The sequence below is a fragment of the Hemicordylus capensis genome, chromosome 3, assembly GCF_027244095.1.
Source record: "Hemicordylus capensis ecotype Gifberg chromosome 3, rHemCap1.1.pri, whole genome shotgun sequence".
NCBI lineage: Eukaryota > Metazoa > Chordata > Lepidosauria > Squamata > Cordylidae > Hemicordylus > Hemicordylus capensis.
Window position 1 is genome coordinate 299,180,398 of NC_069659.1, and position 24,859 is coordinate 299,205,256.

At 45.7% G+C, this 24,859-nt stretch overlaps 2 protein-coding genes across 6 annotated transcripts in view; one reads left to right on the forward strand and one right to left on the reverse strand.

Moving 5' to 3' along the window:
- Nucleotides 1-1,304: 1,304 nt before the first annotated feature.
- On the forward strand, nt 1,305-10,658 carry MTERF4 (mitochondrial transcription termination factor 4). Of its 2 annotated transcripts, XM_053304362.1 has the most exons (5): nt 1,409-1,471; nt 2,066-2,239; nt 4,261-4,765; nt 6,731-6,915; nt 9,832-10,658. In XM_053304362.1, the coding sequence occupies exons 2-5, from the start codon at nt 2,216-2,218 to the stop codon at nt 10,177-10,179; spliced, it is 1,062 nt and encodes a 353-aa protein (XP_053160337.1). In that variant the 5' UTR covers nt 1,409-1,471; nt 2,066-2,215; the 3' UTR covers nt 10,180-10,658. The 2 variants fall into 2 exon arrangements, with proteins under 2 accessions (XP_053160336.1, XP_053160337.1); XM_053304361.1 differs by lacking the exon at nt 2,066-2,239 and having other exon boundaries at nt 1,305-1,471.
- Nucleotides 10,659-10,749: 91 nt separating this feature from the next.
- Nucleotides 10,750-24,859, reverse strand: part of SNED1 (sushi, nidogen and EGF like domains 1) — a 127,151-nt gene continuing 113,041 nt past the window's right edge. For all 4 annotated transcript variants that reach the window (XM_053304344.1, XM_053304345.1, XM_053304343.1 and 1 more), the window contains 5 exons: nt 21,796-21,912; nt 21,499-21,586; nt 15,314-15,397; nt 14,017-14,050; nt 10,750-12,917 (listed from right to left, as the gene is read on the reverse strand). In XM_053304344.1, the coding sequence (XP_053160319.1) occupies nt 14,029-14,050; nt 15,314-15,397; nt 21,499-21,586; nt 21,796-21,912 (311 nt within the window). In that variant the 3' untranslated portion in view covers nt 10,750-12,917; nt 14,017-14,028. The remainder of the gene's footprint in view (nt 12,918-14,016; nt 14,051-15,313; nt 15,398-21,498; nt 21,587-21,795; nt 21,913-24,859) is intronic.

Here is a 24,859-nt window from a genome sequence, read left to right on the forward strand (position 1 = left end):
CAACTCCCATAATCCTCAGCCAAAGGATTCAGATGCTGGTACCTGGGAATCCCTGTTAGAGGGAACAGTGACAGGCAGCTCAGAAACTGTTCATGTTATACTGCAGACATGTCAGCCATTGGAGTAGAGGGAAGAGCTGGTGAGCAGGGAGAGTGGTGGGTTCTGTGTGCTGCTGGGCTAGAAAACTGGAGGGGGCAGAAGCGGCTCACTGCCACCTCAGCACCAAGTAGGCTTTGGCCAGCCCTGTAGACAAGGTATGATCCCTTGAAGACAGCATCTGTGGGGTTGTACATATCCCTGCTACTGCATGAGGACAAGCAGCTCACGGAGAATTCAGTCTCACTCAGGTCAAGAAGAACAGTTCTCCCTGTTTAGTTTTATGGTTTACACTTCTCATTTCTCTTTGAGGTACCACCATGATCTAGGGCAGTCAGAATGAAAGGGTTGCTTCTTGTATTTACCTCAGATCTTTGTGCATACAAAAATTGCCAGGAGGATGTACTATATTGGAAGATGATGTTCACAGTGCTGTATTTGATTATGTCATCAGTAGTGGGGATCTGTTTAGCCTATGCAGCAAAGATTCCTTCAAAATATATGTTCAGTTAATATCCAAAACATGGTGGGTTTTTTAATGCTACAAAGATGCAATTATGCAAATATATTCATGAGTAGCCCCAGCCCTTGATATGAATTCGAACCGAACTGCAATATTCAGTTTGTGCATAAGCTAGCTGGGGAGTTGCACTGGGGAACTCGAGGTCAAATTCTGCTTAGGCTTGCCATCACTCACTCACTCACTCACTCAATTTATTTTAAAATATTTATATCCTGATTCCTACCCACTCAGGACAGTACTGCTTGAGCTGACTCACAGTAAAAAATTATGACTTGTAATAGTCTATACCGATCTTCGTGCTTATTTCTCTGTACAGTGAGGATGATGAAGAGTTGCATCGCATATTACGTGGCAGCATGATGAACCCCCGTTTATCACCAACGGTCCATTTACGGAAAAGTCAGGGCCAGGGACAAATTCCAGGTCCTTGACGCGTGTAGCTGTATAATCATCTTTGGAAATTTCATTACGGATTGGGCATTACAAATTACACGACGATACAGAAAAATACCAACACTTTTTTGTTTGGTCTAGGACCGTAAATAAAACTTGACTTGACTTTACTACCAACACTTTTTAAAGGCAGTTCTTTAAAATGTCACATGTGAAATGGCCCCGTGAGCCTGAATAATAACCAACCGCTTTGATAGTCGCCTAGACTCCCCCTCGATTTGCCCGGTACTGTCCTTAGGCTGGCTCTAGGAGGCGCTCGCGTGTAGAGAACGGAACACTCCTTTCGTCTTCGGTTTCCGGAGGGGAGAGTGTTTGCGGGAACACCTTCCTCCTCAGCCGCCTCTGCCTACCCCAGCGGCAGAGATGCGCGGCCTGGAGCTGGGACGCTTCTGCGGGCAGGTAGGCAGGCGAGTTCCTCGGACGCCAGCGGGTCTGCTAGCCATGCAACCCATAGGCGGGCAGGCCTGAACAGGAGCGTTCAGGAGTCCGGCGGCGAATGGTCGAGCTCGCTCCAAAGCTGCGGTGGTAGGCGGGGGACGGGTGGTTGTTTCCCCGTTGTTTTGCTAGGGCAACGCCAGCGGCGCCTGCTTCTGTTCCCGCAGCCCCCTCTCCCCACGAGGTACCTAGAAACGATCTCTAGATCTTTGCTTCTCCCGCTCGCCCCGCGCATGTTTCAGAATTACAACTCGTGTAAAAGAAAAGATATGTATATATCTGAAAATGTGACCCTCTTTGGGATGGGGATCCTTGTTCTTATATTTCTTTCTTTTGTTCTGTAAGGGCTTCCTGACTCGGAGCTCAGTGTCCCAGTTTCTGCACTGAGCAGGAGTAAAAGTCCTCTGATGTCCCTTCCAGTTCTACTATTATTCTTAGCCACTGTGTTACACTTACATTTAGCTGTGTATGCAGTCCTAAACACATTTACTCAGAAAAAAGTCCAGTTAAGTTTTGCGAGGCTTACTTCCTAGTAGTAATAATACTTTTATTGTTTAGAGTATTTATATACTACTTCAACAAAAACATTCTCAAAGCAGTCTGCATAGCAGAAGGAATGAAAAGATGGCTCCCCATCCCAAAGAGGCTCACCATCTAAAATGCAACAAGGGACAACAATGAGGGACAGCTACTCTCCCTCTACTGAATATGATAATTGCCACTCTTAAAAAGGTGTGTCTGCCTTGTTAGCAGGAGTGAATAGGAGGTGGTGGTGGTGGTAGGAGTAGTGTTACTACTATTAAATAGTTATAATAAATGTGCATGGGATTGAAGCCTTAATCTGAAATAACTACCACATCCTGGTTCTGTACTCACAATCATTAGCATGGAGTATGCATTCAACTCTGTAAATATATTTTAAGGATTTGGGAGAGTGATTGGGATGCTACCTTTTTAACCTCTACAGCCACCATTATTGTAAACACAGTAGTGCAAAACTGGGATGAGGTGTAGCTAGTCTGCATTATGAAATTGACAGTGTGCTGATATGGTACTTCATGGGATGATGAATGCTCTTTTGAAGCTTGTGCTGTACCTTTTAGGGGTGTGCACGGAACCGCAGAGCTGCGGTCCGGCACTGTGTGTGGGGTTCCTTTAAGGGCGGGGGAGGGTTTACTTACCCTTCCTGCCGCTTTTCCCCCTCCAGCGCGCGAATTCTATGTAGTAATTGGGGCAGCAGGATACCTCCCTGCTGCCCCTTCTCCCGCTTGAGTGAAAAAGGCTGCACGGAGCCTTTTGTGCACACGCACATTGCGTGCGCGCTTCATGTCTCCACGACGTGCGCGCGCGTGGCCACACGCACGCACGTCGCAGAGACGTGAAGCGCACGCACAACGTGCGCAAAAGGCTCCATGCAGCCTTTTGCGCTCAAGCTGGATTACTACATAGAATACGTGCGCTGGAGGGGGGAAAGCGGCGGGAGGGGTAAGTAAACCCTCCCCTGCCCTTAAAGGAACCCCCCCACCCGAACTGAACTGGCCAGGTCCAGACCGGTTCGGGCCCATCCCTAGTACCTTTTATGCCAGACAGCAATACGGTGTTTCTTCTTTCACACAGACTAGAGTACTAACCTCTCCTGAGATGCAGTGGCATCACTGAGCACCACAACATTGAGTTTCTCTGTGTTGTATGTAGATTTTTAAAACCATTTTTAATATATCTGATATGTTGGGAAACATCTTTTGATGTAGTCCCAGGGTATCTTAATCATTGCTACTTGATTCCTGACTATTTGAAGTAGACATCCAATCAGATGTGTGTCTTATTTTGGCTTGTCAAGCATAAAGCAAACCCTAGATATAGAATTTTTCTTCTCCATCCCTCCAAATTATTTTGGGTTTTTAAAACACATTCTCATACTTCTATGGCATAGCTTTGGTAACCTTGGGTCTCCAGATGTTACTGGACTTCAATTCCCATAATCCCCAGCCCCAATGGCCTTTGGGTGGGGATTATGGGAGTTGAAGTCCAACAACATCTGGGGACCCAAGGTTGAGAACCCATGTACTAAGGCATGATGCAGTCTTTGAACTAATTGGACTTGATTAACTAATTGAGTTGAACTGATTAAGTGTACTGAAAACCAGACCCCCCCCTTTGGGAGGGGGGTTTAAACAACCAGGGTTGTGAGGCAAGGTTTTTGTTCTCAGGGTCTGCATGATGTGCAGCCTAGTGTCCTACTCTGGTAAATTCTAGGGATTGAATACCTAACCACTGGATTCACACAATCATTTTGTGTGCTTGAAGTACATGGTAAAATAGCTTTAACCCACAGGAAGATTTGTTTACCTTTATTATTATGCAGATAATATAAGAGAGCCCTTAAAACCCATCTGTTTGGCCTGGCCTTTCAGGGTTTTTAATTAGTTTTAATTGTTTTAATGTTAACCTGGTTTTCAGGGTTCTAATTGTTCTGATAGTTTAATTGTATTTTAACACTTTTAAAAATTGGTGTTCATATTTATATTTCAGTGTTAATTGTTACTGGTTTTAATGGTTTCTGTTTTTAATTGTAAATAGCCCGGAGCCATTTCAGAAGGGCGGTATAAAAATCGAATGAATGAATGAAAATTTATATTTATATTTATATATATTTATATATATATGCGCAAAGGTGCTGTGGACTGCTAGATCCCATATCTGGTCTTCTCTGTATGATGTAGTGACACACTTGATTTTATCTATTTCTACAGATCTTACAGAAGCAGAGTTTTGTTTCCCTTGCCTGTCACTGTATCCAGTTTTCACCTCTGAGTGCTTCACCTGTTAGCTTTCGTTGCTCTCTTCTCCACTTGGGGTGCAGATCAACTGGTACCAGTTCTTCTGAGCAAAGTGAAGTGAACTTGACCCCTAACAATTCTAAAGCAGAGAGCAATGAAAGCACTCAAAAACTCCTGGAGATTCTCGCCACTTCTCCTGCAGAGCAGCAGAGACCTTCTGACATGGGCCACTTGAAGAAGGTGGCTGATTCCTTCTTCAACATGGGGTTCAGCCCTGCTCAGATGATGCAGTTGTTCACGTTGCAGCCCAGTATAGCTCCTCAGTCCAGGTTGGCTGTAATTTCAGAGCTCCTCCTCCTGGGTTTAAGCATTGATTCAACACTGAAGATCTTACAGAAGCACCCTGAAGTGCTGAAACTGTCAGCAAAGCACCTGAAGGATCGTGGAGATGTGCTGAGGAGACTGGGCTTTAAAGAAGGTATTACCATCTCCGTTTTGTGCGGTCATAGGAAGCTGCCATATACTGAGTCAGACCATTGGTCCATCTAGCTCAGCATTGCCTACACAGACTGACAATGGCTTCTCCAAGGTTTCAGGCAAGAATCTCTCTCAGCCCTATCTTGGAGAAGCCAGGGAGGGAACTTGAATCCTTCTCCTCTTCCCAGAGTGGGCCCATCCCCTAAAGGGAATATCTTACAGTGTTCACATGTGGTCTCCCATTCAAATGCAACCAGTGTGGACCCTGCTTAGCTAATGGGACAAGTCATGCTTGCTACCACAAGACCAGCTCTCCTCTTCTGGTCACTGAACATTTGCTGTGTACAGTGACCAGTACTGGATTTTTGAGACCTGATTTGCTTGGACTCTTATCTTTAGTTCTATGGATTAAGAGAGAGTCCATCACTGATGCTGAGGGAAGGATGCACATTAAATTGTGCATAGAATAAGAGGAAGTGCAAGCCCTGTTCAGGTGTTCTGCAGAGTGGACACCATACTCACTTACCAGCAGCTACTGGTAAGCCCTCTGCTTGGGATCCTCCTGGCAAGCCCTGCTGTCCATGTTTAATGTGTGCCAGAGCCCTGCTGTTACACATCCAGCATCTGTCTGTGGAGACAAGTGCTGCAATTGGGGAGAGATCTTTTCCATGCTTAGGAACACTCATGCCTCAATGTTCCTAATCATGGGGAGGTTCTTTCCTGGAGTACAGCATGTGTCTCTTCAGACAAGCAGTGTACTTGTGGAGGCGGGGCTATGGAATTCATCGGCTTGGGGGCAGAGCTTTTCCTGTGGATGCTCTGTCTAGGTACAGCATCCAGACCTTGCAGAATGCTTAAACAGGACTACAGGTATCTTACATTCAAAGAAACTATGTATATGGAGACATTTCCACAACTGGTCTTTCAAAGGGAGGTTGGACCCAGCTTTGATCATGTGAGCCTGTAGCTTTTTGGAAGGATTGTCAAAGGCTGAGAGCTCTCTGTTGCTAGAAATGAAACAAGAAAGTCTGGCTAATGGTTAAAATAATAAATTACTGATTTTAAAAAGGTTTGCCTATCAAAAAGGGATAGAGAAACTTTAGGTTTCCCTTGCCTTTCAAACCCATTTTTCTAGTTCTCCAAACATTTTGTGTGAAAGAGGGACTTTTGAGTTCATGTTCTTGTCTACTCCATGCTACTAATAAGGAAAAGGACCCTTTAATTTTGCTTTTAGGTAGCTACATCTGTGTCATTGCTTCTTCTAGTGATTTGCTCCTCAGTAATCCCTTTGTTGCTGCACTGGTTTGCACCATCTGTAGATGGTTTACGAATGCAGCGAATATTTATGTACTGCTTTTCAACAAAAGTTCCCAAAGTGGTTTACACAGAGAGAGTGAGAGAGAGCTCCCTGTCCCCAAAGGGCTCACAATCTAAAAAAGGAATATTAGATACCTGCAACAGCCACTAGATGGATGCTGTGCTGGGGATGGATAGGGCCAATTGCTCTCCCCCAGCCAAATAAAGAGAATCACTGCTTTAAAAGGTGCCTCTTTGCTCAGTTAGCAAGATTTGCACTGCCCTTTATGGTTTGCAGTATCTGAAAGTATGAGTGTACAAAGATCTGTACACAAATAAGGGGCAAATGTACTGCATGAAATGGAAGGATTACTCACAAGGTGCTGTAATCAGCCACTTGAAATAGCAGACTTGAAGGGGACAATGTTCCTTGGGATATATGCCTAGACACAACAAGGAAAAGTTGTTGGAAAGTTGTTATCTCTTGAAGAAAGCTCTGCCTTTCTCACAGTGTTCCTTGGGATATGTTGTCCTGGAAGTGGAACTGTAATCAGAACATCAAGAGGAGCAAACTGTGCCCCCCCACTTTGTGTATGCTCTGGAGTGTTTCCCAGGAAAAACAGCTGGTACAGTTATGCCCTACGTTAAGTCTTTTCTCTCATTTTAATAGGAAGCTTGGATCATGTGGCATTTCATTATCCAAGCATCTTCATTTTGCCACACAAGAGAATTCAGGCTGTCGAGCATCTCCTCAGGGAAAAATGCCTCTTCACAGTACAGCAGGTCTCAAAAATTCTACAAACTTGCCCAAACATCCTGTTAGAAGATCTAGATTATCTGGAGTGCAAATTCCAAGTAAGTTGACTCTCATGTACTGTATGTTGCCTTATATTTTCATGCCATCTTTTTGCAAATGTGGATAATGATAAACTCTTTCTAAATATGAGGCATGCTTCCAAAGGAGATGAACGTATATTGCTCAGCTCAGCTCACGGCTTCAGTGCCTGATAATATCAACTTGATATTCCATTTCTCCCCACTCTGAAGTGTTACACTGATCGAGATGTTTTAATAGAGAGTATCCAAATAACTCCTACTTTTTCAGAATTAACAAATGAGCCCTTCACGTTTCCTCTACCACCTAATAGATTTATTTTGAATTTATTGAAATAAAGGTTGTGATTTTATATATGTAGTATAACTTATGCTGCTGCTATTTATATTTTGATAACTCTTAGATATATGATTTCCCCCTTTTGTCAAATGTTCTCAAAAGTTAAATGGGTCACCAGTGCCTCCTATTCATCTCAGTTTTCTGAAGAATGCGATGAGGAGAGCTGGTCTTGTGGTAGCAAGCATGACTTTCCCCCTAGCTAATCAGGGTTCATCCTGGTTGCATATGAATGGGAGACTAGAAGTGTGAGCACTGGAAGATATTCCCCTCGGGATGGAGCCGCTCTGGAAAGAGCAGAAGGTTTCAAGTTCCCTCCCCGACTTCTCCAAGATAGGGCTGAGAGAGTCCTGTCTATAACCTTGCAGAAGCCATTGCCAGTCTGTGAAGACAATACTGAGTAAGTTGGACCTATGGTCAGACTCAGTATATGGCAGCTTCCTATGTTCCTAAGAATGGCACGCACAGGCTTTAAAAACAACCAGTTTCTCTTAGTGGCTGTTCACTATCACTATTGCTGCAGCTAATTCACCATTGTTTTTGAGGATTTCAGATGCCTATCCACTTTTAGGAAGGAAACACTATCTACAAACCTGCTTGACTTGGCCTCAAATTGAGGCAAAGAGGGAGGGAGAGGGAAGGTCATGTAAAGGGCCTGAAACATCTCAGACAAATAACACCTCTTGTCTCACCATTCCTCACAAATTAGGTGAATTCCTACTGTTGGTTTAAGTAGGAGGCAGTTGGTAGTATGGGGGTGATTTTTTTTTTACTCCAAATGCACATTTTGTGCAGTAAATCACCAAAGGTTAGTGGTTTGCTATGTTGCCCTTTTAGGACCCCTGCTAACTTGGCAAAGAGGCACCTTTTAATGTGGCGAGTCTCTTTATTTAGCAGGGGGAGAGTAACTGGCCCTATCCACCCCTAGCACAGTACTTCCAGTGACTGTTGCTGGTGTCTATCTTATGTTTCGTTTTAGAATGTGAGCCCTTTGGGGACAGGGATCCATCTTATTTATTTATTATTTCTCTTATTTATTTATTATTTCCCTGAGCCATTTTGGGGAGGGCGGTATAGAAATTGAATAAATAAATAAATAAATAAAAGTAATGTCACTGGATTTCCAGTATACAATCCCCCCCCCCCACAACAATTAATTATCATAAATGGTTTGGTTTCTGTGGATGAAAAACTGGCCAGGGTAACACATTACCCCATATGTGACTGTATTTTTCCATATGGGGTAACACCTTATCCCAAGCCCATTTTAATGGTTGGGCTAAGTGTTACGTCAGTGTAATTGTTGTTATCCCAGTGCAATTTCTGCTTATAGAACTTGCCTGGACATGATTGGTCAGATCTTGGTGATTGTAACTTATGGGTCAGGGTTCCTTCAAAGTTCATTCCCCCAGTTCTGGTATACTTGGTAACAAATTGATGGACATCTGCACATCCTGCTTTTGTAAGATACCTGCAAAAGAGCCTCTTGTAAACCTTTCTGTTGACTGGATGCAAGGTCATCTTGCATCTTTATGATGTCACACACCTTCTCTCTTCCCTTTCCATACAGATATGAGCAGGGGTGAAGAAACGTTTGCTCAGTTCACCAGCCGGACAAAATTTTTACTAGTCAGCACCCTCCCCACCACCACAAAAAAAAGTGGCGGGGGGAGCACTTCTGCCAAAGACCAAACTTACTGCTGCCTGCCAGAGCCAGCACAAAAACAATGCAAGAATTGTGCCTCGAAGCGCCAGCTCCTTCTCCCGCTGCTTTGCTTCCTCCATGTGTTCCATTAGCTGGAGTAGCTGCTAATCATGGGCTATTTCACTTTTGCTTTTATTCCTTGAGGACGCCTTGAGTGTTGCCACTCCAAGGAGACAAAAATGGAGCAGGGTTGGCAGTGGGAGGGTAACGGACCTCAAACTATGTTGGTACATTATCTATCAGGATTTTTTCACTCATCACAGACTAATAGACTAGTGGGTTTACTCAGTCCTGGATATGAGATCATTTTTGCCACCTTTGTTCTTGACTGAAGTTGAACAGTTAATTGATGAGACAGATTAGAAAAGAGTGCTATGTATCTTAATGAGTCTATCTGATCAGCTATGATTTTCTTGAACTACAAAACTCCATAACCCAATACACTAGAAAATGGTGAATGCAAAAGATATTATGCTTTTTGCCTAAGGCAGTTGTCCAGAAATCCCAAAAATAGTGTGAAGATGGTCAGTTATTTGCTTGTCTACAATGCATCACATCATTGCTGCTGTGTAAGATGTGTTAAGTAGTAAACTTAGGTAATGCTTTTTGGAAGAACTGTTACTTTGGTAGCACTTTATACTGAAGACTTAGCAGATTGTTCTGTTGAGTTTTGAAGTGTTTTAATGATTCTTACTATTGCCACTCATTTCTGATTGTGGATGGGATTCAAAATTTCCCCACAAATAAAATTATAATTTCATGGTATTTATTGAAGTTTACGTATACCTAACTCTGCACTAGATTGTGCTCTTCATGTTGAAGATTGACAGCTGTAATGAGTTGATTCCTTCCAGTATACTCAGTTTCCATATTTAAAAGCTCTCTTTTCTTTCAGTTTGCCTATTTCAGGATGGGAGTTAAACAAAGAGCAATAGTGAAAGCTGGTTATTTTCAAGCATCGTTGGCTGAGATAAAGAACCGGGTCATTTTCTTAGAGCGCTTGGGACTCTATCAAACTCCCGACAAGAAAGGACAGACCCAGATAGTCAACCCCAAACTGAAAAGGATAATCAGAGCTTCTGAAAGTGACTTTGTGACTAACATAGCCTGCTCCTCGATTGAGGAGTATGAGATCTTTAAGCAACTGCTGGCACGTGAGGAAGAGCAGAGGTGGAAACATGAGGCACTGAAAGTTGAACTATTAGATTTGGAGAGTGATGGAGAAGAATCTGATACAGAATAAGAACATTAGACATCTCCGCTGTCTTGTACTAGTGGAATTGGTTTTGAGTCTTGAATCAGTTTTCTCTAAGAATAAAATGTACTATTTGTGTAACTGGGAGGAGATGGTCAGTATTGGTTCTAACGAGAGACTGAATTGTGGAGTTAATAATTGTATCTAGTCAACACAGTGGCTGTATAGAAGCAATGAAACACAGAACTTCTGTTGTTCTCTTGAACCTCTGCACCTGGATGCCTAAAAAGGGTAACTTGGAAGTGGGAGCTCTAGTTTACTTTTGAAAATTACAACAAACATTTTCTTTTCAAAATCTTGGGACACTGAGGGGAAAACAAAAAACAAAAGCACACAGCCTTAGGCTTGCTTTTCTCCTTGTCCACAGCATATGCACCCATTTTTAAAATTTCAATTGGCCAATTCCTTAAATACCAATTTCCTGAAAATATAATTTCAATAATAAATAGATTTTGTTGGTCGCTGGAGGCTGTGAAGTTGTTACTTTTTATTTCTCTACTACTAATTTACATAGCTAACCCCTGCAGCCCCATATCTGTCAAGAAACCAGACTGACTCTTAAATAAATTGTATTTTAATCTAAAATGAAAAACAAAATAACTTTGACAGAATAAAATCTTTCTTGTTTATTGCTGCATTACATATGCCTCAATCTGGCTATAGAATACTGGCTTGATACAGGCTCTGTTCTACCTTAGACTGGTTGTGGTGGGGAAACCAGTGTCACTGTGTGACATAAGAAACTGGCTATGAAGACCACTCACTGCCTCTGTCAGCTTTGCCTGCTTTCTAAAAGTTCACTAGGCTTAGAAAAACCTGTGATTATGTTGGCAGTGTTACTACCATGCCTACACTTTTTCCCCCCATACCTTGGAAGCTGTGTTTGGTAATGGTGATAATCTGCACTTGACCCATAATTAAAGTGGAATAGTTGAATTTAAGTACTTGTTAGCACCTGCTAGCTGAACATGAAAAATGCAGATTTTTCTGATGCCTGGGTTTGTTTTTGTTGACTATGTGTCAAGTAGACCATCAGTGGCTCCTTAGATAAATCTGCATTTAAAATGCCAAAAAAGTAGCATAAAATATCCTGGATTTAAACTATGCCTAATGTAGTCTATGGCCTGCATCCTACCAAAAATCTGTCCAGGCTAAGCCATCTCTTTTCCAGCTCTTTAGGAGGAATCCAAACTCTTCCTCTTTGCATAAAAAGGCCAAATTAAAGGGCCTTGTTAAATGTTATATATAATAAGAGCCTGAACTCAATATTCTGCTTTAGCAGTGCGATTTCCTCTTGTAATCCAAGAGTGGCATTCTCCCTCCTAGGCTTCTTAGGACTGTAGTGAGAAATGCTGTGTCCCGCATAGCTAATGATGTACCCACCTCTACTTTTGACTTGAAACAACTGTAATTAGCACATAGAAATGAGCTTAAGTATTTGCTAATGGCCTTTAGGAGTAAGAATAATTGCAATACTTTATTCTGTGGGGTTTCTGGGAATGGTTGCTGATTTTCCTTCTGGGAACATTATTCCACTTACAGCATGCTCCCCTTTGCTGAAGAAACCATATGTACAACTCTCAAGGTCTGCCAGGATTTAATGTTCTAGGCAGTAGAACTGCTTATGAAAATTAATACATCTTAATGGGCTGCATCTTCTGCAAAAATGGCCTATTAATGGTGATTATGGAATAGTTCAAAACTGAGTCTCTGGTCGTTTTAACTTCTAAAATATACAGAATGTATATTAATGTTATATTTAGCTAATCATACAAACTCACCAAAAACCTAGGAAGTATTAGGACTCCTTCAGTGACTGGCTATCCTCAGGTATTATAGCAAACGTTGAACAGCTGCTCCAATCGGGAAAGGGCATCTGATGCCCAAACACTGCTATTCCTCTATTTCTAAAACTTGCTGTTTCTCTATTGGTATTGTCTTGGGGGTGGGGGGTGGCGGCAAAGGAAATTCTTTGCCCTTCAAAGTAGTATCGGCAGTTTAGAACAGTTCATATTGTTTTACTTCTTAAAGCATGATATCCTCTTGCTGGTGTCATAGAACAGCATTTCCATAATCTGAACAACAAAGAACCTGTCTGATCCGTTTTCCGAAGATGGATATAGACCCTCCCAGCTGCCGCATTCATTTTTTTTCTGTCTGAGCTAGACACTAACTTTTGAAATGCTAATCATTTCACACCAACAGAAAGGCACCAGGATAGTTGGTTGTCAAACGATCAGTGAATGAAAACAATAGTTCTTGTAAAGAGAGAAGCCATGCTATCAACCCTGGTTACAAAGGGAAAACATTTTTTAAAAAGCCATTGCTACAATTGGTATTGAACATCAAAATTTCCAACAGTGAGAGGGTTGTCTTTTGTTCCAGGGCTAGGTTTTCTTCTAAGGTGGCCCATTAGCTTCAAATTATATACCCAGTATCTCTTTCACTGGTGAAAGTCTGAGCCCTACTCTTGCTTCAAGTGGCCCACAGAGGACTACAGACTGGAGAGAGACACTAAAATAACAACATGTCACTCATCTGTATAAAAATTCAGGTGCTATGAAGAAAAGGCATCTGAAGAGGCACTTTTGATCCAAAGAGAGGGGAATATGGGTATTTGGTAAACACTTCCTGAACAAGACAAAGGAGAGAAGGTCCAGAACTCTGGTGAGAGAGGTCTCCTCTTTTTTCAATCCAGTTAGCAGAACTGATGATGGTTTTGGATCCTATGAAGGAAAAACATGTGAAGGCAAGACTCCAGATTGCATGTATAAACCCACCCCCCCGCCACCTCTGCCCCATACATTGCCTTGTTCTGACAATATTTATTAGAATACAGCCTCTGAAAAAGCCCTGGAAGTTCCGCCCGGGGCATCAATCTTTTCCTGACAGGTGGCTCACACACAGCCTTCACTTCTTCTGATGAAGGCTGTAAGTGTGAGCAGCACACTGGGGAAGTAAGTGATGGATGCGCTGGATGGGACTTGAGTACAACCTACAATAAATAATGTCTGAATGAGACTTGTATCTCCATTTCACCTCCAGACTTCATTTCAACGAACAAGTCAGCGAATGGCCCTTACTCCTAGGCATATTTACAGTTGAAATGTTTAATAAACTAGTATAAAAAGGGATGGGTAGTGTCAAAGTTTCAAGTGAGGAGATTCTTGATACTAAAACAGGGAGAATCTTGTCCATCAGCGGGAGTATCAGTGGGGATACTCCTAGATTAAGGAATGAGACTGTTTTCTGTGAGTAATATTTAAAATGCACTAAGATGTTATTTCTCTTACTTGGCTTTTTTTTTAAGTGGAAAAATGCCTCGGCATCTTTATAATGTCAGAGATCATGTCATCTGCATAGGAGACATTTGAATTCTGGAGGAGATCTCAGGAATTTTGTGAGATGATGGTCTTTTAGCCGTGTATAACCCTTCCTTTATTATAGACACCCAACATCTGCCTGTAATAAAGAGCCAGGCATTCTTTCCTGTGAATCCCACTCATCTTCTGTGGTGTTCAGTGAACATAGCCAGTTTTCCTTTACTGGTAGGCAAGCTAGCAGTATTTTTAGATTTCTTCACAATGGAAATGTGGCTACTTGTTCCCCACTCTTTTGCATTATGCAATGAGAAAACACTCACTATATTTTCATTTATGGGGCGCGTATTGCAGGGAGCAAGATAAGCAATGTCACCCCATCCCACAAATCCAGGGAGCACCAAGATGTCTTCATATCAAGAGCCCTAGTTCTACAGCTTTTTCAGCATACTGATCAGGTTGCTCTCATCCCATTTATCTCCCAAGAGAAACAATGGATACTTACTATATGGCTTCTTCAGTGTCTGCTACTTTGTTTTCTGCAAGAAGAGAATATTGAATGTATGAATAATACAAACATTGACGCTATTCACGCGATGGGAGGAAATCGAGCTAGTGGAGGCTAGCCTGATTTCATCCCATCGTGAGAACCACCGGGCTTGGCTGCAAGTCGGCTGTGGGTCACCCGCTTAAGTAGCCCGGCAGTTAAACTGGGTTTGTGAAGTGAGTGCTCTACAAACCTGGTTTTTCTGCTCGTGAGTTGCCGCGGCGTGGTTCCGTGCCATGGCTACTCATGAGTAGACCCCCGACTGCGAGGCTGAAAAGCAGCCTCCTGGCTCAGGGTGTCTCTCCAGCATGCCCTGCGCGCTTGCGCAGGGCATGCTGGAGCTTCCAGTGGCCACACGGCCCCCAAACTCCCCAGCCCCCGCTGGCTCTGTGACGGAGCCGGCAGCTGTGTGGGCAGCCACTGCGGCTGCCCAGAGCAGACTGTCTGCTCGTCTGCAGGGAGAGTGGGCTAAGCCTGCTCTCCCCACAAACCCTCCCCAGGCGGCTCTCACTGATTGTGGGAACCGCCTCATCATCTGTTTGATCTGCAGTACTGAAGTTCAGTTTGGGCCACAGCACAGTGGAAGCTATGGTCCTTCCTGCTTTGCATGCAGAAGGTCCCAGGTTCAATCCCTGGCATCTCCGGGTAGGGCTAGGTAATGCCCATCTGAAACCCTGGAGAGTTGTAGCCAGTTAGTGTAGATAATATTGAGCTAGATAGACCAATGGTCTGACTCAGTATAAGGCATCAGGCAAAGCAGAACTTACAAATCTGAAATAGGTGTGTGCATGGACTGAGTGTCGCAGTTCAGTTCGAATTTTGAACTGAATTTAGACCGAACCACAGGTCCCAAAACCAGCTCGGTCAAACCCACTGGCTGGGCCGATAAACTATCTCAAACTGGTTCAGAGTGGTTTATGATTGAACTTGAATTGGCCTGATTTGCGGTGGACCAGTTTGGAACCAGTACGAACTGGTTCTGTACATCCCTCATCTGTGATCCTATTAAGACTACTACTAGAAATCTGAGTTAATTTGATTAGCTTTGACTGAGGTTTCCAGTAGCAGTATTAACATGTTCACAGATTTAAGCACCCAAACTGGTGAAACTCTCCAGAAGTTAACATTCAGATTGGGTGGTTTCTGTTATCCTAAACCATCAGTGGCGTGAGAACAAGAGGCTCAGCCTAGAAGTCCTTGAGATTTCTCCTATGTTTTGCCAAAAAGCCACAAAGATTTTGTTCCATCTCCATACCTGCTAAGTGCCTTATTTGTAACAGTGCTCTCACAGCTCTCTTTGTAGCAGACATCCTGGTGGATTTTGTAGGTCCTCTTGTATCTGTCATAACAACACACATCAGAACTGGCATGGGGGCAAGTTTGGCCAAAAGCATCACTGACTTTGAGACAGACACAGAGCCTGATATTGACTTTTGATCTATGTACCCAGTTTCCAAAGGTTCCTAAACATCCACACCACCAAAAGGCACTGACTACTGGCAGCAATCAGAATTCCCCACCATTCCCTATGCAGCTGCCCCATAATCTCAAGTGAATCATCTTGCAAAATACCCAGGAAACCCAGTCTGTTTTCATTCAAGTGTGTCTACAATGCAAACATAAATTGGCTTATTGTCAAGTGCTTTCCCTCTCTCCTCCTCACCATCCTTTCTCTCTGGATCCTGGGTGCTGTTGGTTTGTGACAGCTTTTAGGATCTCTGACATGAATCTCACCATCTTCATTGTGTTGCAGTTCAGTTCTCCCTCAGAAGAGGATTGTATCCATTATTATTATGGGTTGCCATGACCTTCTGCTCCGAGACAGGGCCAATCAGAGAGCTCTTCCTCCTTCCAGGAGGGAGGGGCAACCCCCTCAGCCGTCAGTCTTTCTCCCTGTCTCGCTCCAGCAAGTGCCTCTTCGCTTCGCTCTGCTTTTTTCCTACTGTTCTTGCTCTTTTTATCTGTTGTTTATCTGTTGTTTGTTGTTATTTCCTCATTTCTCTTGAGTTGGTCTAGTCAGGGGGAATTGGGGAGACAGTTTGCCTGGCGTGTCCACCTGCACTATCATCTCATGGCGGTTCATTATTCACGCCTTATTATTATGGCGGCAGAGACTTCTCCCTCCCTCTCCAAGGATTCCATGGCCCCCGCGGTGAGCCATGCCGAGTGGGCTGCAGCCACAATACTCAATACTCGGGCCTCCAAGGCCAAAATGAAGCTCTCTAAGGTGAAAAAAGTGGCAGCCTGTGCTGCTGAGGACAGCCGGTCGCAGGCGGCTCGAGAGTTGCTGCCGCCAGAGAACGTGCCGGCCGAGGGGGAAGCAAGCAGATTGACCGTTTCTCAGTCAGCCCCGCTTGCCCAGGTGGCTGCTGAGGGTGGCAGGCAAGTACATGTGGCCGGCACTTCCCAACCCAAGGTCATTGTCTGGTGAGCCGCCCGCCAAGCACCCCCACTCTTCTGCAGTGGCTCACGTGGCTGGGACTACCGATGTGGCTGAGGAGGAGATACCTCCGAGCTTTGCCACACTGTTACGCCGGGTGGTGGCGGAGGAGTTTGGTAAGCTCGTTTCTGCCCTGGCCCATGAAATTCCCGCCCAAACCACCACAGCCGTCATTTTGGGCACTCGCCAGGAGGAAGCTAATGGTGGGTTTTTGCCTCAGCCATCTACTTTGGAAGCCTCCTACTTTGTCCCCATGTGCCCTGCGTCACCCTTCTGCTCCGGGGCCCTTGGCTAACCCCGCCATTCTACCGGATGGCAGATCTGACAGTTCTGATCACTCAGACACTGGCAAGGAGGAGGGAGAGTTGTCGGGGGGTGAGGATGACACCGCTCCAGTGCCACAGGCCCCATACCAATTGTTTACCCAGTCAGACTTCCCTATCCTTCTCCATAAGGCCCGCAAGACTCTGCAGCTGGAGGGGGGGGTCCCCACTGTCCAAGACAATACTGAGGGAGATCCTGCTGTCCTCCCTTCTCTAAAGGCCCCTGAGGTGGCAGTGCCCTGCCCACAGCTCTTTATAGACATTATTCAAGCTGAGTGGGACCATCCCACGGAGAGCAAAGCCCCTACCCACGGGGTTTGGCACCTTTATACCATTACCAAGGCTATCATGGAGAAGCTTCAGGTGCCACCAGTGGATGCAGAAGTGACTGCCCTAGTAATTGGTGCTGTTCTCCCGAAAGATGGAGATAAAGTGTTAAGAAACTTAGACAATAAGAAATGTGACGCTGCCTTGCACAGATCACATGAGGCTTCTGCCCTTTCTATGCGGACGTCCATGGCTAATTCTTTTTTTGCTTGTGCCTCTATGCTCTGGATCAAGGAACTTGCACCCCTGGTCCTGCCTGCGTTGACTGCTCTGAGGCAAGGCCTTAATAAACTGGGTAAGGCTTCTGTCTTTATGGCAGACTGTTCTCTCAATGCGGCTCAGCTGTGAGCAAGGGCTATGGCTTCCGATATCACGGTCCGGCGCCATTTATGGCTGAAAAACTGGAAAGTGGACCAAGAGTCCAGGTACAATCTTGCCAACTCTGCATTTAAAGGGGGCAAGTAGTTTGGCAAGGCTCTGGAGCCCGTCCTAATCAAAACCAAAGATAAGAAGAAGGTGATGCCTTCATTGGTGCAGTGTCAGGATCGTAAACCTTTCTCTTCTAACCCTTCTTCCTCCAGGGGTTTCAAGTCTAATTTTTGCCCCTATCAGGGCAAACATGACAGATCTGCCTGGACAAGGCCACAGGGTTCCTTTCGAGACAACACCCAGCCAAGATCTCAGACCGGCCATTGCTCAAAGCCCGGGTTTAAGCATCCCGCCACACAATGACTACCTTCCGGACCAGGTCCTGCAGGTTGGCAGCAGGTTACAGCAGTTCGCCCTGATGTGGAGGACAATGTGCACTGACACCTGGATTCACCAGACGGTGTCCCAGAGTACAGTCTAGCTTTTGTTTCTCAGTCCCCGGACTGGTTCCTGATCTCCCTTCGGTCCCGCAAATGGGCCAAGCATGTGTTGATGCTGGAGGCCATCTGTCGCCTGGTCAGTATCCAGGCAATCGAACCAGTTCCCCCTGGGGAGGAGGGCCGTGGAGTTTACTCTATTTTATTTTTGGTTCCAAAAAAGAATGGTGAATGGAGGGCCATCCTAGACCTGAAGTTCATCAATCGGTTCCTCAGGGGGAGGCGTTTCTGCATGGAAACCCTCAGTTCCATCTTGATGGCCCTTCAGGGGGGTGACTTCCTGTCCTCTGTGGACCTCAAGGAGGCGTACCTCCATGACCCGATCCATGTCCTAGACAGGAGGTTCCTTCAGTTCGTGTATGCCGGAACCCATTTTCAATATTGGGTGCTTCCCTTTGGTCTTTCAACTGTGCCATGGGTGTTTACCAAAATCATGGTGGCACTTGTGGTGCACTTGAAGACCAAGGGGATTCATCTGTACCCCTATCTAGATGACCTATTGATTCATTTGCCATCAAGACCCTGGAGGATGTCAGGGATACCCTCAGTCCTAGAGGCTCACGGGTTTCTGGTAAATTACCAGAAGAGTTCCCTCGCTCTCCAGAACAGGATTCAGCATCTGGGGTTTTCCATCGATTTGGTTGAGGGCACAGTCTGTCTGACTCCAGAACGCAGGCAGAAGTTGATCTCTGCTTGTCAGAGATTGTTGCTCCATTCCAAGTCCGGTGACCTCAGTCTGAGTCAGTTGCAGGGCATGATGGTGTCAACGATTGGGATAATGCCCTGGGCCTGATTTCACTCTCAGTCCCTCAAGTGGCTATTTCTGCCCTATCAGGACTTTGGTTCCTCAGGTTCAGCGGTCCTTGTACTGGTAGATGTCTCCTGCAATCTGCAGGGGCGTGAGCTTCCTGCCAGTCAGCCATGTCATTGTGACAACAGATGCCAGCCTTCAGGGCTGGGGAGGTTACTGCCACTGCCAGGTAGCCCAAGGTCTATGGTCACCAGAGAAGTGTCTCCAGTCCATCAATTGGTTGGAGCTCCGAGCAATTCGTTAAGCCCTCATCCAATTTATCCCAGTCATCTGCAATCGCAACATCCTAGTGAGAACCAACAGTGCAACAGCCAAGGCGCATGTCAACTGTCAGGGGAGGACCAAGTCCCGGCCACTGATGTGCGAGGCCTCGTTTCTGTTGCATTGGGCAGAGGAAAACTTGCGTTCGCTAGAGGCTGCTCATGTCAGCGGAGTGCCCAATACCATAGTGGACTGGCTAAGCCAGTCTCGGCTAGACCAGGCGGAGTGATCTCTGGATGTCCAGGTTTTTCTACATATCATGGGCAGGTTCAGAACCCCCCTCATGGGTCTTTTTGCGGCTCCGGCCAACGCCAATGTGAGATGTTTCTTCTCCAGGTACCCATCTCCGGGAGCTGAGGGGGTGGATGCCCTGCTAACTCCGTGGCCTCAGGTTCTGGTGTATGCCTTTCCTCCCCTGGCCATCCTCTCCCAGACCATTCAAAGGATCTGTCACCTGAGGGCGGAAGTCATTCTCATGGCCCCACATTAGTTACGCCACCCTTGGTTTTTGGATCTGGTCGCTCTGTCACTCAAGCTGCTGATGCCTCTAAGCTGCCACCCTCACTTCTCTGTCAAGGGCCCGTGTTCCATCCAGAGCCGGAATGGCCCAATCTCTACTCCTGGAGATTGAGCGGGACTCTCTAGATGCCTGTGGCTATTCCTCCGCTGTCCGCAACACTATTCTAGCTTCCCAGCGTCCATCCACAGTTAAGGTGGATCAATCTACCTGGCAGGCCTTTTCTCTGTGGTGTGACTCTGTTGGTGTGGCACTCTATTGGCATCTGTAGCTCATGTCTTGGGGTTTTTACAAGCAGGTCCGGACAAGGGGCTTTGGCCCAACACTCTATGGCGGCAGATGTTCACCATCTCATCCACGCTTCAGGTTCCGGGAGTCCCTTCCTTCTCGGGGCATCCTCATGTACAAAGGTTCCTGAATGGGGTGGCAGCCCTCAAGCTACCCCCAGTTCATCGGTTCCCTATGTGGGATTTGAACCTAGTTCTCAGGGTTCTTACGAAGGCCCCCTTTGAGCCCCTAAGAACAGTTTCATTGCATCTTCTCACTCTGAAGGTTTTGTTTTTGGTGGCCATCACCTCCGCCAGACGGGTCTCCGACCTGGGGGCTCTGTCGGTTAGGAGGGAGTTGTGTCTCATTTTTCTGGACTATGTTCTCCTGTGCACCAACCCCACTTACCTTCCTAAGGTTAATTCCTTGTTCCATAGGGCCCAAGAGTTGATGCTCCCCTCCTTTTGTCCCAGCCCCGCCTCACCTAAGGAAAGAGAATGGCACACTCTGGATCTGCGCCGGGCTATTCGTATCTATCTGAGATGCACCGAAACCTTTAGGGTCTCCAAGTCTTTCTTTGTTTCTTTCAGATATTTTTCCTGAGGCAGGAAGGTCTCCACGTCTATCATGGCACGCTGGATTTGCCAGTGTATTCAGTTAGCTTTCATGACAGCTGGGGTGGCTGTGCCTGAGGAGATTACTGGCCATTCTACTTGGGAGTGTGGCTTCCTTCGCTACCTTTTCCACCCTGGCTCCTCTGGCCGATATCTGTAGAGCTGCCACTTGGGCCTCTCAATCTACCTTTGTGAAACACTATAAAATTCACGATTGGGCTTCTGCCGATGCTTCTTTTGGCCAGTGAGGGTTTCAGCGGGTAGTCCCTACCTAGCACCAGACTCTCTGTCTCTTGCCCAGGTTAATTAATAGCGGCTATGGTAAGTCCCATAATACTCTCGGATACAATCCTCTTCTGAGGGAGAATGAATCGTTGGCACTCACCTGAAAGGTCATTCTCCTCAGAAGTATGGATTGTATCCGACCTGCTTGCTTGTTCATCTGGTCTTCCCTGCTTTTCCAGTTTCTCTGACTGTCATTTGTATATCTGTGGGGAGGTTTTCTTCTGGGGTGGTATGTAGTTTTGAACATTTTTTCTGTCTATCGTTCAAGTAACACTTGGGGAGTTTTCTTCCTTACCTTCCCATATGCTGTTTTGCCTGGTTTATCTCGCTTTCTAGCCTACTCTGTCCTAGCCGGAGCATCGGAGAGCTGGTTACTGACTGAAGGCTGAGGGGATTGCCCCTCCCTCCTGGAAGGAGGAAAAACTGTCTGATTGGCCCTGTTTTGGAGCAGGAGGTCGTGGCAACCCATAATACTCTCGGATACAATCCATACTTCTGAGGAGAATGACCTTTCAGGTGAGTGCCAACAATTCATTTCCCTTGGAAGAAGCAATGACACATTGGCTTTTTCGTCCAATACTTATCACAGCAATAAATTAGTATTTATCTGGCAGGCAAAACTATGAAAGGCTATTTGGAATGATGAGAACATTCCAGTGGAACAATGCATTGCCCATGAATTCTCAAAATGCGGAAAGACTCAATCAGGCATAGAGAGACTGCACTTACAAGTAATGGCAAACACCTCCTTCCCAGACTGGAAAGGACTTGGTTTCTGAGTAGAGACGAGTACAAGACTGCGGCACCTTCTTGCAAGCTGGAGAGAAAAATTGGGGAGATGAGGTGGGGAGGAAGATTTTTTCGAATTAAAGGCACTGCAGTAAAGACAGATAGGTCTTTAGATAACAATCATTAACGCAAAGAAAATAAAATTAGGACCAAACACATTGAGATCCAGATAAAGCATTAGTATCATGCAGCTACACTGAGCGAGTTCAGACTACAAGCACATTCCTCTTCACGTACCTAGTTCACACTGTCTGCCTTTGAATCCAGGATTGCAGTCACAGTGGTAAGAGTCTGAGACAGCGACACAGGTCCCCCCATTCTTGCAGAAGTTTATGGAACAGTTCTGTTTGTCACCTAGAGATTGGTGAAGGCATAGAGATTGGTTAAGGATTGGTTAAGGTATAACCAATTTGTGGCCGACATTCCACACAGCAGAACGCCAGCCTTAGGGACCCACTGCTGCTGCTGTGTGACAGGACAGTTGTGCAATGGCTTGAAACAGCATCTGGGCAGCTTGTTTGTTTGTTACATTTTTATACCACCCCATATGCAAGTCCCTGGGTGGTTCACAATCTAAAAACACAAAAATTAAAACATTAACACAATTAAAAGAGTTTAAAATACAAATAAAACTCTAAAATTTAAAACTATAGACTAAAAGCCCGACTAAACAGGTATTTTCTCAAGCCCTTCTTAAAAACATCCAGAGAAGAGGAGGCTCTAATTTCATTAGGAAACACGTTCCAACATCCTGGGGCAAACCTAGAAAAAGCCCAGTTTCGAGTTGCCACCAACTGAGCTGGTGGCAACTGCAGCTGGACCTCACCAGGTGATCTTAATAGGTGACAGAGTTCATGAAGAAAGCGATGTTCTCTTAAATACCTTGGACCCAAGCTGTTCAGGGCTTCATAGGTAATAACCAGCACTTTGCATTTTGGAATGCAACGTGGAAACTTATTGGCAGCCAGGGTAGTTCTTTTAAATTGGGTGTAATATGATATCTTCATGTAACCCCAGAGACCAACCTGGCTGATGCATTCTGTACCAACTGCAGTTTCCGACTACATACAAAGGCAGCCCAACGTAGAGCACATTGCAGTAGTCAAGTCTGGATATTACCAGCATATGCACCACTGTTTTAAGGTCATTTATCTCCAGAAATTGGCATAACTTGCAGGGGCATAGGGAGCTTTACCTGCAGCCAGAGGATGAAGTCCTGCCAGCAGCTTCCCTGCCGCTTTTTATTTTTTAATCGTGTGCATGAAATGTGCATGTGCCCAAGCCACGCCCCCTGTACCTGATGTCAGACTCAGAGGGTGTGGCCAATAGCGGGGATGGGGCAAATCAGCTCCTGCAGAGTTTCTCCAGTCAGCAGCTTGTTGAATCACTGCCTGGGAGCATCTTTCCCTGCCTCTCTGCATAGGGGACATGGCTACTGTCCAGGAGAGGGACCATTCAGACCTTCTCCCATCCTCCCCAGTCAGTGTTTCAATTGAAAGGCTGACTGTCTGGGCTTCCCCCCACCAGCCCAGGCAGCATTTCAATGAAAGACTGATTGGGGAGAAGAGGGGCATGCCTCATGCTCCCAGCCAGCGAGCACTTCGTTCACCAGCTGGGTGCGGGAGGGGGCAAGGGGGTTCTCTGGCTGAGGATGTGCCTTGGCGGGCCCCCCCCGGACCCTGGCGGTCGAGGGATGGTCGTCCCTCCCCGCTCCATTGTCCCCACACCCCTGGTAACTGGCATATCGGCCGAAGTGGATAGAAAGCCCTCCTGGCCACTACCTCAACCTGAGAAACCAGGGAGAGGTTTAGATCCAGAAGTACTCCCAGACCAAGTATCTGCTCTGTCTGGGGGAGCGTAACCCCATCCACAACAGACAGATCTAAGCCACTTCCTAAGTTCTGACCTCCCAGACCTCCATCTTGCTTGGATTCAGCCTCAGTTTGTTCTCCCTTTTCCAGCCCATTACCATCTCCAGGCAGGCATTTAGGGAAGTTAGGCCATTTCCTGATGAAGTTGACATGGAGAAATAGATTTGGATGTCATCAGCATATTAATAGCACCAAATCCCCTGATGATCTCTCCCAGTGGTTTAAAAAGCATTGGAGACAGGATGGAGACCTGTCGGACCCCATACAATAGCTCTTTATACAACTATACAATAGTTGTGCACCATCACTTCCATCAGAAACAATTGAAATGGTGCTGTGGAACTGCCCAGATGCCATTTTAAGTCATTGCACAACTGCCCTGTTATGCAACACTGTCAGGACAGTCTCTCATGTTGCGTAGCAGCCCTGGAGGGTCCCTAACACCACTGTTCTGCTGTGTGGAATGTTAGCCACAGGTTGGTTATGCCTTAACTGCTAAGTGGTCTCGAATTCAGGCAAACCTTGCTAATCGCATACCTGGCACCCGCCTTTGGGTAATGGCCACCTGACCTCGGTGTACATAATTAAATCCGACGATTAAAAGGTTAAGACTAGTGTATCCGCAGGTCGGGGTGATGCAGAAATGAACTCCAAGGTCATTTCTGCCTGCCATTTTGAGGAAAGGAGCAATTTTCGGGCTTTTTTGGGAGGGAAGTTAAAATCCCCGCAATTTTGGACGGGGGGGGGCATTGCTGGACAGCTGAGGACACACAGAGCATGGCAGGGCACTTTCAGTCCTTTTTGTCACCCCCTCAGGAACCTACCCCTCCTAATTCCCATTGCCCTAATGCCCCGTTATCCACGGTTTTGCCATCTACACCCCACTCCTCGTGGATAACTAGTTTCTTTTGTATACACTCTTATTTTGTAAATTCAGAACATCTCAGTGGACCATGGAGATTCTAGTAAAGAAAAAGCAGGCAATGCAAGATTGATGACTGTCTACCTCAACATATACCATGTTAACACAGGAGGGCACTTGAGAAAGGTTGCACCGGCTAAAATTACCACTCTTACAGCCTTGTCTTCCTTTGTATCTGATTGCCATTAATACAGAAGGGGATCTAATTTTGTATCTTTGATCATCCACCTCAAAGCTAAGGTTTGGCCTAGGATAGTACATAAGAACAGCCCTACTGGATCATGTCCAAGCCCATCTAGTCCAGCATCATCCAGAGGCATATCTAGGGGAAAAGAGCCTAGGGCAAGCACTGAAATCGCACCCCCTGTCCAAACATCTGACACACATCTTTCACATAACTTTACCATAATATCAGCTCAAAAATACAAGTCAAGCTCGTTAATCTTTTAATCTTTCAAAAACTATTTAGCAGTGGACGTAGCCAGACCAAAAAGTGCTGGAAAATTAC